This window comes from Thalassophryne amazonica, chromosome 5 (genome assembly GCF_902500255.1).
Source record: "Thalassophryne amazonica chromosome 5, fThaAma1.1, whole genome shotgun sequence".
Classification (NCBI taxonomy): domain Eukaryota; kingdom Metazoa; phylum Chordata; class Actinopteri; order Batrachoidiformes; family Batrachoididae; genus Thalassophryne; species Thalassophryne amazonica.
This window is the reverse complement of record NC_047107.1, coordinates 124,942,857-124,957,919: the sequence shown is the minus strand read 5'-3', so window position 1 is coordinate 124,957,919 and position 15,063 is coordinate 124,942,857. Positions and strand designations below refer to the sequence as shown.

At 41.1% G+C, this 15,063-nt stretch overlaps 1 protein-coding gene across 2 annotated transcripts in view; it reads left to right on the top strand.

The window, feature by feature from the left end:
* LOC117511271 (intraflagellar transport protein 81 homolog) overlaps positions 1 to 15,063 on the top strand; it is an 89,079-nt gene that overhangs the window by 22,264 nt on the left and 51,752 nt on the right. For both annotated transcript variants that reach the window (XM_034171279.1, XM_034171278.1), the window contains exons 11-12: positions 6,899 to 7,048; positions 10,701 to 10,829. In XM_034171279.1, the coding sequence (XP_034027170.1) occupies positions 6,899 to 7,048; positions 10,701 to 10,829 (279 nt within the window). The remainder of the gene's footprint in view (positions 1 to 6,898; positions 7,049 to 10,700; positions 10,830 to 15,063) is intronic.

Sequence of the window (15,063 nt, the reverse complement as noted above, 5' to 3'; positions counted from 1 at the left end):
GTCACACTGATGAACAAATTAAACATGCCAAAAAAACTCATTCATTCATATACCACTTGTACAACGTAAATCTTTTTGTCTGTATTACCCATTTTTCTCTTATTGCTCTTATTTACTTGCACATTTCATTTGCACTTTTTTGTTACTGTGAATTATTCAATGTTTAGTGTATATTTATACATGATGTACAGAGAGAGTGCAACTCAAACCAAGGTCACATTTCTTGTGTTCTTGTGAATAAAAACTATTCTGATTCTGAACTCCAGGTGGGCTGCCATGTGCCTTTTACTAAGGAGTGGCTTCCGACTGGCCACTCTACCATACAGGCCTGATTGGTGGATTGCTGCAGAGATGGTTGTCCTTCTGGAAGGTTCTGCTCTCTCCACAGAAGAATGCTGGAGTTCTGGCAGAGTGACCATCAGGTTCTTGGTCACCTCCCTGACTAAGGTCCTTCCCCCCGGTCACTCAGTTTAGATGGGCGTCCAGCTCTAGGAAGAGTCTTGGTGGATCAGAACTTCTTCCATTTACAGATGATGGAGACCACTGTGCTCATTGGGACCTTCAAAGCAGCAGAAATGTTTCTGTACCCTTCTCCAGATCTGTGCCTCGAGACAATCCTTTCTCAGAGGTCTACAGACAATTTCTTTGACTTCATGCTTGGTTTGTGCTCTGACCTTGTATGTAGACAGGTGTGTGTCTTTACAAATCATGTCCAATCAACTGAATTTACCCCAGGTGGACTCCAATTGAATGGTAAATGGACTGCATTTATATAGCGCTTTTCCATCTGCATCAGACACTCAAAGCGTTTTACAATTACAATCACATTCACCCTGATGTCAGGGTGCTGCCATACAAGGCGCTCACTCACACACCGGGAGCAATAGGGGATTAAAGACCTTGCCCAAGGGCCCTTAGTGATTTTCCAGTCAGGTGGGGATTTGAACCCAGGATCTTCTGGTCTCAAGCCCAAAACCTTAACCACTAGACCATCACCTCCCCTCCCCAATTAAGCAACATCTCAAGGGTGATCAGAGGAAACAGGATGCACCTGAGCTCAATTTTGAGCTCCATGGCAAAGGCTGTGCATAGTTATGTACATATGATTTCTTTTTTTTCTTTTTTTTTTCTTTTTTTTTATAAATTTGCAAAACGATACGCAGGGGTGGTGGTCAAGTGGTTAGTGTGCTTGTTTCCAGTGCAGAAATTTCCTAGTTCAGACCCCACCCCTGCTCATTCTCCATGTAATGTGGAGTTGTGTTAGGAAGGGCATCCGGTGTAAAACTTGTGCCAATTCAACACGCGAATCCACCTCACATTTGCTGTGGTGACCTTGAGTGAAAAATAAGGGAGAAGCTGAAAGGACTAACTTTACTTTTTTGCAAAAAAAAAAACAACCTTTTGGGGTATTTTAGGGTCATTATGGGGTATTGTGTGTAGAATTTTGAGGGAAAAAATTAATTTCATTCATTTTGGAATAAGGCTGTAACATAAAATGTGGAAAAAGTGAAGCGCTGTGAATACTTTCTGGATGCACCGTACGTACAGTGACAGAAAAGGCTCTTACTCAACAACTGCAGGGGCACAACATTGGTCTGTTTGCCGAGCAAGGTACTTGCAAGGGTCATTCATAGATGGTTTCAGTCCGAGGCGTTTGCTGCCACTGAATCCCTTCTGAAATTTCCTGAGAATTCCACAGATCCCCAGTAAGTTCTTCGACACCATACCTGGATATCCAGACTCTCACTCAGATTCAGATTATTTTATTAATCCTGGAAGTGCAATTCATTTATACAGTTAGCCCATCCATAATTACAGCGGTCAGCGAATCGTACAGTGAGTAACTGCTGTGTGCTTGTTTTCACTGAAACATGGTTAAATGACAACATTCCGGAGTCTGCTGTACAACTGGAGAAGCTAGCATGCTATCGAGCTGACTGGACCCTCGTAAACGGAGGAAAGACTCGCGGCGGGGGTCTGTGTGTCTACATTCGGAATGAGTGGTGCCGGGACGCTGTGCTGGTGTGCAAACATTGCACATCACTAGCGGAGTTTGTATGATCATTAAGTGCCATCCCTTCTATCTGCCCAGGGAGTTTACTGTGATTTTGCTGGTTGCCGTCTACATCCCCCCGCCCCCACCACCATCACCAACAGCAGCAGTGACAGGAATGCAGCACTCAGTGAACTGTACCAGGCTATCAGTGAACAACAAACTGCACACCCAGACGGTTTTATCATCCTCACTGGAGATTTTAATCATGCTGATCTCAAAACTGCCCTTCCTAAATTTCACCAGCATGTTGATTTCCCAACAAGGGGAAAAAATATCTTGGACTTGGCACCACACACAAAGGAGCATACAAAGTCACCCCCTCCCCCACATCGGACTATCTGACCATGTCACTGTTATGCTAATGCCAGCATACAGACAAACTGTGAAAGTCATCAAATCTGTTAAGAAGCAGGTAAGAGTGTGGCCAGAGGGGGCCACCTCGGCTCTCCAGGACTGCTTCGACACCACAGATTGGGAAATGTGCAAACATGCAGCAATCTACAACAACAACAACACTGACATTGAGGAGTACATGAATGCACAACAACCCACAGCACAAACCACATATGAAGTTTGCGGATGACACAACTCTGGTGGGGCTCATCACCAAGGGCGATGAGACTCTCTACAGGGAAGAGGTCAACCTTCTGACCACGTGGTGCAGAAACAACAACCTCCTGCTGAATATCAGCAAGACCAAGAAGATTGTTGTTGACATCCGGAAAGGTCACACCCAACACCTGCCACTGACCATCGAGGGTGCTCCTGTGGAAAGAGTGAGCAGCACCAAATTCCTGGGGGTGCACATCAGTAAGGACCTGTCCTGGACCACCAACACTGCATCACTGGCAAAGAAGGCTCAGCGGCGTCTGTTCTTCCTGTGCAAACTCAAGCGGGCAAATGCTCCACCAACCATCATGAGCACTGTCTACCGAGGCACCATTGAGAGCATCCTCTCCAGCTGCATCACTGTGTGGGGCGGAAGCTGCACTGACTACAACAGGAAGCCCTGCAGCGCATAGTGAATGCAGCTGGAAGGATCATTGGTGCCTCACTCCCCTCTATGCAAGACATATACACCACCCACCTCACCCGCAAAGCAACCACAATTGTGGCCCATGCAAGCATCCCACACACAGCCTGTTTAGCACTCTGCTCTCCGGGAAGAGGTACAGGAGCCTCCGGTCCCGCACCACCAGACTCACAAAGAGCTTCATCCACCAGGCTGTGAGATTATTGAACTCTCTCCCCCCATCTCCACCCAGGCTTTCAAGAAGCTAATATATATATATATATATATATATATATATATATATATATATATATATATATATATATATATACAATCCCTGGCAAAAATTATGGAATCACCGGCCTCGGAGGATGTTCATTCTGTTGTTTAATTTTGTAGAAAAAAAGCAGATCACAGACATGACACAAAACTAAAGTCATTTCAAATGGCAACTTTCTGGCTTTAAGAAACACTATAAGAAATCAAGAAAAAAAGATTGTGGCAGTCAGTAACGGTTACTTTTTTAGACCAAGCAGAGGAAAAAAATATGGACTCACTCAATTCTGAGGAATAAATTATGGTATCACCCTGTAAATTTCCATCCCCAAAACTAACACCTGCATCAAATCACATCTGCTCGTTGACATTAACCCTATGTCATGAAATTGACCCTATGTGTCTTTTTGCAAGGAATGTTTTCACAGTTTTTGCTCTATGGCAACATGCATTATCTTCTTGAAAAATGATTTCATCATCCTTAAACATCAGAAAAGTGTCCAAAATATCAACGTAAACTTGTGCATTTATTGATGATGTAATGACAGCCATCTCCCCAGTGCCTTTACATGACATGCAGTCCCATATCATCAATGATTGTGGAAATTTACATGTTGTCTTCAGGCAGTCATCTTTATAAATCTCATTGGAACGGCACCAAACAAAAGTTCCAGCATCATCACCTTGCCCAATGCAGATTCGAGATTCATCACTGAATATGACTTTCATCCAGTCATCCACAGTCCACGATTGCTTTTCTTTAGCCCATTGTAACCTTGTTTTTTTTCTGTTTAGGTGTTAATGATGGCTTTCGTTTAGCTTTTCTGTATGTAAATCCCATTTCCTTTAGGCGGTTTCTTACAGTTTGGTCACAGACGTTGACTCCAGTTTCCTCCCATTCGTTCCTCATTTGTTTTGTTGTGCATTTTCGATTTTTGAGACATATTGCTTTAAGTTTTCTGTCTTGACGCTTTGATGTCTTCCTTGGTCTACCAGTATGTTTGCCTTTAACAACCTTCCCATGTTGTTTGTATTTGGTCCAGAGTTTAGACACAGCTGACTGTGAACAACCAACATCTTTTGCAACATTGCGTGATGATTTACCCTCTTTTAAGAGTTTGATAATCCTGTCCTTTGTTTCAATTGACATCTCTCGTGTTGGAGCCATGATTCATGTCAGTCCACTTAGTGCAACAGCTCTCCAAGGTGTGATCACTCCTTTTTAGATGCAGACTAACAAGCAGATGTGATTTGATGCAGGTGTTAGTTTTGGGGATGAAAATTTACAGGGTGATTCCATTATTTATTCCTCAGAATTGAGTGAGTCCATATTTTTTTCCTCTGCTTGGTCTAAAAAAGTAACTGTTACTGACTGCCACAATCTTTTTTTTCTTGATTTCTTATAGTGTTTCTTAAAGCCAGAAAGTTGCCATTTGATATGACTTTAGTTTTGTGTCATGTCTGTGATCTGCTTTTTTTCTACAAAATTAAACAACTGAATGAACATCCTCCGAGGCCGATGATTCCATAATTTTTGCCAGGGGTTGTATGTGTATATATATATATATATATATATATATATATATACTCGTATATCTGTTGCCCATGACCAGTGTCCTGCACTGTTTCACTTTATCACCATCACACTGCTTGCACAGTGTCCTCACAAAAATCTGCTGCTGCTACAAATACTGAATGGTTTGCACTACTGCACTTTCCACTTTTACTATTACCTCGGACACTACACTGTAAATACTAAATACTTGTCCTTATTGTCGAAATGTCTTGTCCTGTCATCACAGAGGGAAGGTGAGAAACAAAATTTTGATTCCTTGTATGTCTAGTACATGTGAAGAATTGACAATAAAGCTGACTTTGACTTTGAATATGATCAAAGAGATAAGGAAATAAATAAACAACCATTAACATCCACAATCAAACACACATCAACAATAATCACAGCCAGTGACTTCACAGCAGAACAATATGCAAAATCATCTCAAGTCATCTCTGCACTTGTGCATTTAGCATCCTTATGGCTGAAGGAATAAAATAATTTGCACAACAGTTTGTTTTCTGAATTGGCACATAATACCGCCGTTCTAATGGCATAGGTACAAACTCACTGCCAAGTACATGATCAAGCACACAATATTTTGCGCGCTTTCTGGACCACTTGTGTTTTCCAGAGAGAGCAGAGGTCCATAAGTTAGAGACAAGTTATTTTGGAGCAGACACTTCTTGTTTTTTTGCAGATAGACCATAAAACCAGCATATAAAAGAAAATGTTCAAAGACTCTCAAAATTTGATAAACGCTACATAAGATATTTCTAGTGACACTGAAGGAATTGAGTTTCCTCAACAAGTGGATTCTTTGGTTTGCTCGCTTCACAATGCTGTTTGTGTTACCACTCAGTTTGAGTTGTGAGTCAAACACGGTGCCCAAACACTTACATGTTTGTACAATTTGTACCTCTTTACCTTGAATACGGCTGGATTTAGGGTCAATGATGGATTTTCTGAAATCTATAATAATTTCCTTAGTTTTTAACACATTTAAATCAAGGAAGCTCTCATTACACCATCTGACAGATTCAGGGAGGGCACAGCCATGATCAAGTTGGTGGCCCTGAAGGAGTGTCATCTGAGAACCTGGCAAGATATCTGCTTTGTTGAGACGATCTACAGCTGTCTGTGTAAAGGATAAAAAGCAGGGGAGAGAGGACACAGTCCTGAGGAGAATCTGCATTTGAAGAAGCGGACGTGTCTCCATTCACAAAAAAACTGCTGCAGTCTGTTTGTTAAAAAAATTTCAAATCATCAGTTAAATCTGATCAGGTATCTTAAAATAGGTAGGTTGCCTATTAATTAAAATATGCAGCGGCATCTTATTAAAAGCAAAGCTAAAATCAGCAAATAAAAGTCTTGTGTGACTTCCTGGCTTCAACTCTCAGCAAGTATGTCTGTTGGTGGTGATAGTGTTGAGAGTTTCACTTATCTCCGCAGTGACATTCATGACTCTGGCTGCTCGACTTTTAAGGTTGAGAGACATCTGGGAAGCGCTTATGGAGTCATCAGGTCACTGGATAAAAGTGTTTAGTGATTACCAGCATCTCTGCAGGACAACAAGAGTTAAACTCTTGTGGGTCCTGGTAATTCCTGTCTTACAGTAAGTAAGACTTGGACATTAACCAGCAGCCTACGGCAAAGAGTGGATGTCTTTGGTACTGGACACTTCAGAGTATCATTGGGTACCCTTGACTGACTTGGAAAAGTCGCATCAGAACTTGTGTTGCTCTCTGAGACACGGCCACACAGTCTGTGAGACAGAGACAAACTGTCCCGCTGTTTTTCAGCAGCAGCTCTTTTTGTATTCAAAGCAACACTTGCAGAAATGTATTTCTTTTTTGTTTATGATGTGCCATCTCAGCGTGTATGTAGTTTGTAGCCAAACATGTATCATGTACTTTCTTATTTATGTTAGCCAGATAAAGATGTATGCTACATGACCTGCTTGATTTGGGGGTAAATTCTGTTTCTTTTTTCCTCAAAGCAGAAACACCTGGTGACGAAGTTACGCAGCAAAGGAATTCTGTACAAGAACAAACGTCAGGAAATCGCTGAACTGAAGACAGAATATGGAGTGTTGCAGCGAACAGAAGAAATTCTCAGACAGAAGCACGAGGCTGTACAAGAGAAACTGGTAACTCAATATTGTCGTTGCATTAATTACGAGTTATCCCTCTTTATTTTGTTGCCTTTATTAAAATGGACTGCATTTATATCGCGCTTTTCCATCTGCATTGGATGCTCAAAGCGCTTTACAATAATGCCTCACATTCAGCCCAATGTGAGGGTGCTGCCATACAAGGTACTCACTACACACCGGGAGCAATATGGGATTAAGGACCTTGTACAAGGGCCCTTAGTGATTTTCCAGTCAGGCTGGGATTTGAACCGAGGATCTTCTGGTTTCAAGCCCAACACTTAACCACTAGACCATCACCTCCCATTTATTAAGATGTTTGCATTAAATAGGATTACTGTACTTTAAAGCCATTTGTATGAAAGTTGGACATCGTGTTTATAAGTTGTAGCAATAGTCCATTAATTATTGGTGATTGTTGAGAAACCCATTCATATTTGTAATCATTTAACAAAATTATACTCAACAAAAATATAAACGCAACACTTTTGGTTTTGCTCCCATTTTGTATGAGATGAACTCAAAGATCTAAAACTTTTTCCACATACACAATATCACCATTTCCCTCAAATATTGTTCACAAACCAGTCGAAATCTGTGATAGTGAGCACTTCTCCTTTGCTGAGATAATCCATCCCACCTCACAGGTGTGCCATATCAAGATGCTGATTAGACACCATGATTAGTGCACAGGTGTGCCTTAGACTGCCCACAATAAAAGGCCACTCTGAAAGGTGCAGTTTTATCACACAGCACAATGCCACAGATGTCGCAAGATTTGAGGGAGCCTGCAATTGGCATGCTGACAGCAGGAATGTCAACCAGAGCTGTTGCTCGTGTATTGAATGTTCATTTCTCTATCATAAGCTGTCTCCAAAGTCGTTTCAGAGAATTTGACAGTACATCCAACCAGCCTCACAACCGCAGACCACATGTAACCACACCAGCCCAGGACCTCCACATCCAGCATGTTCACCTCCAAGATCGTCTGAGACCAGCCACTCGGACAGCTGCTGAAACAATCGGTTTGCATAACCAAAGATTTTCTGCACAAACTGTCAGAAACCATCTCAGGGAAGCTCATCTGCATGCTTGTCGTCCTCATCGGGGTCTTGACCTGACTCCAGTTCGTCGTCGTAACCGATTTGAGTGGGCAAATGCTCACATTCGCTGGCGTTTGGCACGTTGGAGAGGTGTTCTCTTCACGGATGATGCGAAGGAGATGTGTTGCACTTCATGAGGCAAATGGTGGTCACACCAGATACTGACTGGTATCCCCCCCCAATAAAACAAAACTGCACCTTTCAGAGTGGCCTTTTATTGTGGGCAGTCTAAGGCACACCTGTGCACTAATCATGGTGTCTAATCAGCATCTTGATATGGCACACCTGTGAGGTGGGATGGATTTATTGACTCTGTATACGTTTTCCTTTTTTATCTGCTCTAATATTGTTCTTCTCGTGCTTTTCTGAATCTCTTCTATTTCACTGTATTGATGGTGAGGCTGGAAAAGCTTCCTGGCAGCAGCTTCACACTCCTGAGTCATCCCAGGAGTTAATTTTTTTTTTTTGGTTAGACTGTCAGGTACAGGTCAGGATGTGCTGCTGTGATTTAGAGTTTTGCTTCTGGTTGTGTAACTGGCTGGTGATGTATTCACTACTGTCCTTTTTTGTGACCCTGATTTTATTTATTTTTTAGGTGACTTGAATTGAGTCATGCATTGCAGATTTTTATTACTGAAGAGAAATTGTCAGCCCACACGTTCTCAGCGGGTAGCTGTGTCTGTACGGCTAATATTGACTGTCCTCTGCATATGAATGATGACATTTAACTGTGTTATAAAACACAGAAACTTTTGTTAACCAGTTTTTGCCTTCTTATCTACAGGTGGCTTTGAGTCTAGACTTCTTTGAACACCTTACGGTCTATTTTATGAGATCGTGAATGGGACTCTTTTGCACAATGCCTGTGTTTCTAAGTTCCAGTCTGTTTGAGATCTTACATTGTTTGCAGTGTTTCTACAAGATGATTGTATTTGATTTATTACCAACGCTGTCATGTTGATGCTAACCTGTCTATTATGACGTGTGCCGCTGCCTCTCTTGGCCAGGTCATACTTGTTAAAAAAGGTTTTAATCTCAATGGGTTTCAACCTGGTTAAATAAAAATTATTATTATAAGTGGCTTGAAAATATACAGGAGATGCTGAGAGATGCTTTGAAGTGGAATTTGCTTTCAGTGTGTGTGTATATATATATATATATATATATATATATATATATATATATATATATATATGTGTGTATATAGATGGATTATTGAACTGTGGATGTGATTAAAACAAAATAATTTCACAAAAATAAGTCTAGAACCTTTGAAACAATACTTCTAACAAACCACCCTAAACAAATGGGCTGCATTTTGTATAGCACTTTTCCGTGTCTGCATCAGAAGCTCAAAGCGCTTTATAATTATGCCTCATATTCACCCATTCACACACCGATGTCAGGGCGCTGCCATACGAGGCACTTACAAAATAAAATAAATATGGCCTTCTTATTACAGACCTTCTTATGTTAATATAACTTGAAGTAGAACAGTAGAAGTAAAGTAGAAGCTTTACATAGAGCTGATTTTGTATGAGGTATATTAGCATTTATGAAGCTTGCTAACTACAGATCATGTTGACTGTAGGAATAAAACTACAAATACTTTGTTGTTACTCCATTATGTTTAATGCCATAGTAGACTTTATTGTTTTCCTCATTTCTTACTCAACAGCTAAGTTTCACAGGCCTGTTTTTTTCTGTTTTTCAGTATAAAAAAAAACATGAAACCTTCAGTTACATCCTTAGAGAAGGGGTAGGAGACAGGAAGTACTGTAGGCAGGATAAAAAAAAAAAAAAAAAAAAATCTAAAATCACTGTTAGAATAAATGTTTTACTTTTAACAGTTTTCATGAAACATAGTGAAAAGGACACGTGGGTTGTTTGTTTGTTTGTTTTTGGCCCATGGCTGAGGTATGTACTCTTCTAAGTACTGCAACAGGTGGTACCTATATTTAAGTGCTGCATATTTATGCAGTTCCTGCTTCCCACGTGAAGTTGGAATTTGGAGTATGTCGTGTTCAAGTGCGTTGTTGTCAGTGACATGAAAAATGGCGGCTGAATGAACAGCACGTTCTGACCTGCGTTATGGGCAAATCCTGTTTATCTCCTTATTGAATTGGTTAAAAGAGGACAAAGATGGAATCCATCACTTAGAACTATGTACACAAACAACAGGTGACAATAATTACACTGTTAAAAAGAAAGAATTACACACCGTCCAGGACTGAATCTGTACTTTTGTCTGCTGTGTTGGAAGGGTGAAGGTCACGAAATTCTGACTTGGGGGGGGTCATGTCCAGTTTACAAATCACCAACTCATATTTGCCATAACTCTGATGTGATGTGAAGGCAGCATTAAACAAACATAGATGTGTGACTGACATGATACTTTGTTGGAATAGTTTGAGGTCACGATGGAGTAAATTGTGTAAACTGATGAGCGTATCAGAATCCTGAGTATTATTTAATACTGATTTCAGTGCTGAATCTCTTCACGTATGGATATAATTGCTACGTGTACCTGTGTTGTGTTTTTAAAGCAAACTTTGGAAGCTGAGAAGGGAATCTGCGGCTACAGCGACACTCAGGACGAACTGGAGAGAGTGTCGGCTGTCAAGAGCGAGTTAGACGAGAAGAAGAGCCGCACACTTGATGACATGTCAGAAATGGTGACTACACACAACAAAAGTAACAAAAACAAACTGGAAAACAGATAATCTGCAATATTTTACATGTACAAAACTGTTGGCTGTGTCCTGTTAATTTGAATACACACACATACATATATATATATATATATATATATATATATATCAAGCTGAATATGTAGGATGTTTAAATTGTTGATCCTCAGGCTAATTGTTGAACATTTTCAGTGATATTTTTTTAATTTTGTGCACGTCTTCTATAGCTGTATGAGAAATGTACCATGATTTCAACCATAACATGACCTTGAACCCGTGATTCAAACTAAAGCGTGAAGGAGATTATGTTACACCCCTACTATTCACCAAAAAAAAAAAAAATTTTTGCTGAAACAAAATTTTGTGATGTCATTCCAACACTGTGTTCTGGTTATTAATGAATTAAAGGCGAACAGTGACATTTTTCAACTTGGACTCTTTTTTTTTTTAGATGTTTTGGGGTTCATCAAAAATTATTTTAATTATTGCATTCATGCTTTAGAACATAAACGCTGTGAAGAGATAACTGGCTGCGTAATTTCTTAACTTCTAATGACATTTTCACATAAAGCGGCTTACTCTGATTGTACAGTAACATTTTCTAGCCAATTAGCTTGTGACAGTGTTTGTGTTGTAAATGAATAATACAGAGATTAAATTCATTTTTGTTCCAAGTGAAAAGATGAAGCCCAAAATCATCTAAAAATTGAGCCCAGGTTGAAAACATATCTGAGTCCCCTTTTAAAAGTACTTATTTAGTAAATAGTTCATGATGATATAAAACATCAGATGTTATTGAGAAGAAAATGTTTAGTTTTAACATACGTATTTAACAGAAACATCCCCTCTGCCTCTGTCTTTGTCAGAACCAGTTTGTTTGAATATGTATTTAAACTTTAAAAACAAAAAGTTGTACAATAAAATAAAACAGAAAAGAAATAAATAACATTTAAAAAAAAAAACAACAGCAGGCCTGTACACAGGTGTTTAATTATAACTCTACATTCTTGGTCACTGAGCAAATTTACCTCACAAGTATCTCTCATTGGACACTTCTGTAATTTGTTGTGTAAGTCTAAATACCATCCATCCATCCATTTTCTTCCGCTTTATCCGGAGTCGGGTCGCGGGGGCAGCAGCTCAAGCAAAGCTGCCCAGACCTCCCGATCCACACACACCTCCCCCAGCTCCTCTGGGGGAACCCCAAGGCGTTCCCAAGCCAGCCGAGAGATATAGTCCCTCCAGCGTGTCCTGGGTCTTCCCCAGGGCCTCCTCCCAATGGGACATGCCTGGAACACCTCTCCAGCGAGGCGTCCAGGGGGCATCCGGAAAAGATGCCCGAGTCACCTCAACTACCTCTTCATCAAAATTACACTGCTTAGAGGCAAACACTACTAATATCACACTGAAATTTGTACAAAAGATATCTCATGTTGGCACCAATTACAGAATGGGAACCTTAAAGGCCCATATTGGTAATTGTACTTACAACATCATTATCGCTATTGTGCATCTTATTAATAAATATTATAACATGCTTATACCCCTGTCACACATAGCCAGAACGAGGCCGAATGGCATCAGAATGAGGATTTGGCCGACGTCCAAAAAGTGTCCAGTTGCAGTTCGAAAACGTTCTGACAGCCATCTGTGTGAGTCCACACAGTTGGTCCTAATCGGCCGGCAGTCTCGAGTGTGTTGCACATTTTCAAAACCCTCCAGGTGCCATCGAGATGGGACACCTATCCGACGGTGGTCCATGTGCAATCTGAGTACCATTGGACTGCAGTTTACATATTCTGATGGTGGCAAAACAGGATCCAAAATGATTTGAGCGCATACGGGTCTGGCACAGCAAAGTCTGCCAGTATGACCTGTACGTGCCACGTATAATAATGTCCGCCTCGAGTGCCCCACTGGCCATTATATCCACAATAAACCTTACAGGTCAGATATTTGTCCATTCCTTCCCATGGGCGACGTAAATGATGTGAGCTATTGTCTCCATCATAACTGTATATAACACGGGCAGCTGCACGGTGGTCTCCGTGGTCTCATGCACAGTAAGGCATCATTGCACGCATCAGGCTGAACGGATCTCACTGCTGTAATATATGATCACCATCTAACTCTAGAGGAGATATGAGATGGAACTGTTGTGCCAGGCCATGACAGCATTAATAAACATGAATCTCACTTCCAACAATGGCCCGGGAGTGTTTCACAGCGCAGATGTGGACGTGGAGCCATGACTGCAGCCTGTGGTTAAAATCCTTTCACCTGGCTGCTGTGTGCTGTAATCAACCACTCAAAAATAAATTCCATGTTATAATCCAACCATCGCGGTGTCCAGAGTTGCGTTGTGCTGCTGAAGTGAGCAAAAACACAAAACAAAGAAATTAAAGTTCTTTGGAAAGGCTGCGTCCGACGTATGGGACAGCATGGCCCACTGCCAGCAGTGTCCAGTAGCTGGCAACAGCACGCACGTGCGCCCCCACAGCTGCTCATTCAGCCATTATGAACACACACACATACACACACCCAGCGATGATGTCATCAGTGCAACACCTACTCTACGCACACATGCACATGAGGTCAGTAGCACTGTGAAGTGGAAGGATGAGCGTACATGTAATTGCATGACTGAATGACCAACCGTACCATGCCGGCTTTGACACATATGGTGTGAGTCTGGGCCATACGTTGGTTGTACTCCAGTGTTCAGTACCGGCAGGGGCTGTGCAAAGGGAGGAACACAGCACTCCCTCCCACGCTGGTCCCGTGTTTGCCAGATTGTTGGACATCGGGCAGTCTTCAGCGCCTTTTATGGTCATCTACCTGTTGTCTACATACGGTTTGGATGCGGTCGTGCAGGTGTGGACGAGGTAATCTGGCTGCGTTCTGACACTGCTGACCACACCTCTTTTCCTCCCGACTGCATCCGATTTTGGCAATATTTGCTGTGTCGGGCTGGTTCCTGCACATTCTTGCTATGTGTGACGGGGGCTTTAGCAAAATAAAGCTCAGTACTCATACAAGTTGCAAGATATGGCAAAATATTCCACTGTGTGGTATATGGCACACACCAGACTTTACGTGTAGCCTTTCTCCAAGCACAATAAGCTTTCAGTTTCATTGGAGTACAAAGGAAGAATTTGGCCACCATAAAATGGAGTACAATACTTATGAAACACCTCATTCCTAATGATAGAATCAGCATTTTCAATATCAGCAAAATTGGCATGTAGTCAGCAAAATTGTATGGCCATACAAGTGTAAATAATAATGTTACGGTTTACTGTTTTGGTACTCTGGCAAAACAATTTCCTTCGAGATTAATAAAGTTCTTTTCATTGTTCTTGCAAATAGTGTCAGTGTCATTCAAAATAGAATTATAATCAATAAGATTTTGTCCAAGACGGCTGTCATCACAAGGCATATATACACATACTAGGAGAAGCCTGTACCGGTCCTTTACAACAATAACAGCACATGAACGACTAGAATTATCATTGGTGAGAATTTTGTTGTGATGAAGTTCAAACATCGTACTTACAGAGTCATCAACAGTCACTTTAGCTTTCATCTTACCTTGAGCATTACAATGCTGCGTTAACGTGACCGACAGCTTGTCACCATAATGCTTGTTGAGCAAATCATGAGCTTGCAGGATGACGTCTTCACAAAAACATCTCCCGGCCACTTCCACAATATTCTTCTTAATACATGTCTTCACATGACATTGAACAAATGTTAAAAGTTCATTTTTGATGTATAAAGCAGGCTGACCTCCTAGAGTATCGCCAGTCTGTGACAGTTTTGCAGCACACTATTTGAGAAATAATCAAGGAAAACTCACTGAATCCTGAAAGTTCCAACACAAAAACATTGCGTTATCTCTTCAGTTGCCAGTCAGTACACCTGTCGCCTGTTTGTGCCGATGCCCACAGAGAAGCATTTGCATCAGATTTGGCAACAGTCGAGTTAGTTAGGTTTATTTATTTCAACAGTTTGGTAGCTTCTACACATGGCACATTGTGGAATTCTCCAAATAAAGGAGCCAAACATTCCTGACTGAAAGCAGACCTGAGAAACTTGGAAACATCCCTTAATGCTAAAAATTGTAATGTCTTATTGATGTAAAAGTGTCATGTTTGTAGTGGATGTTCTCATCCTGTGAGCAAAAAGGTGAATTTAATTTTGCTGAAACTCTGAAATG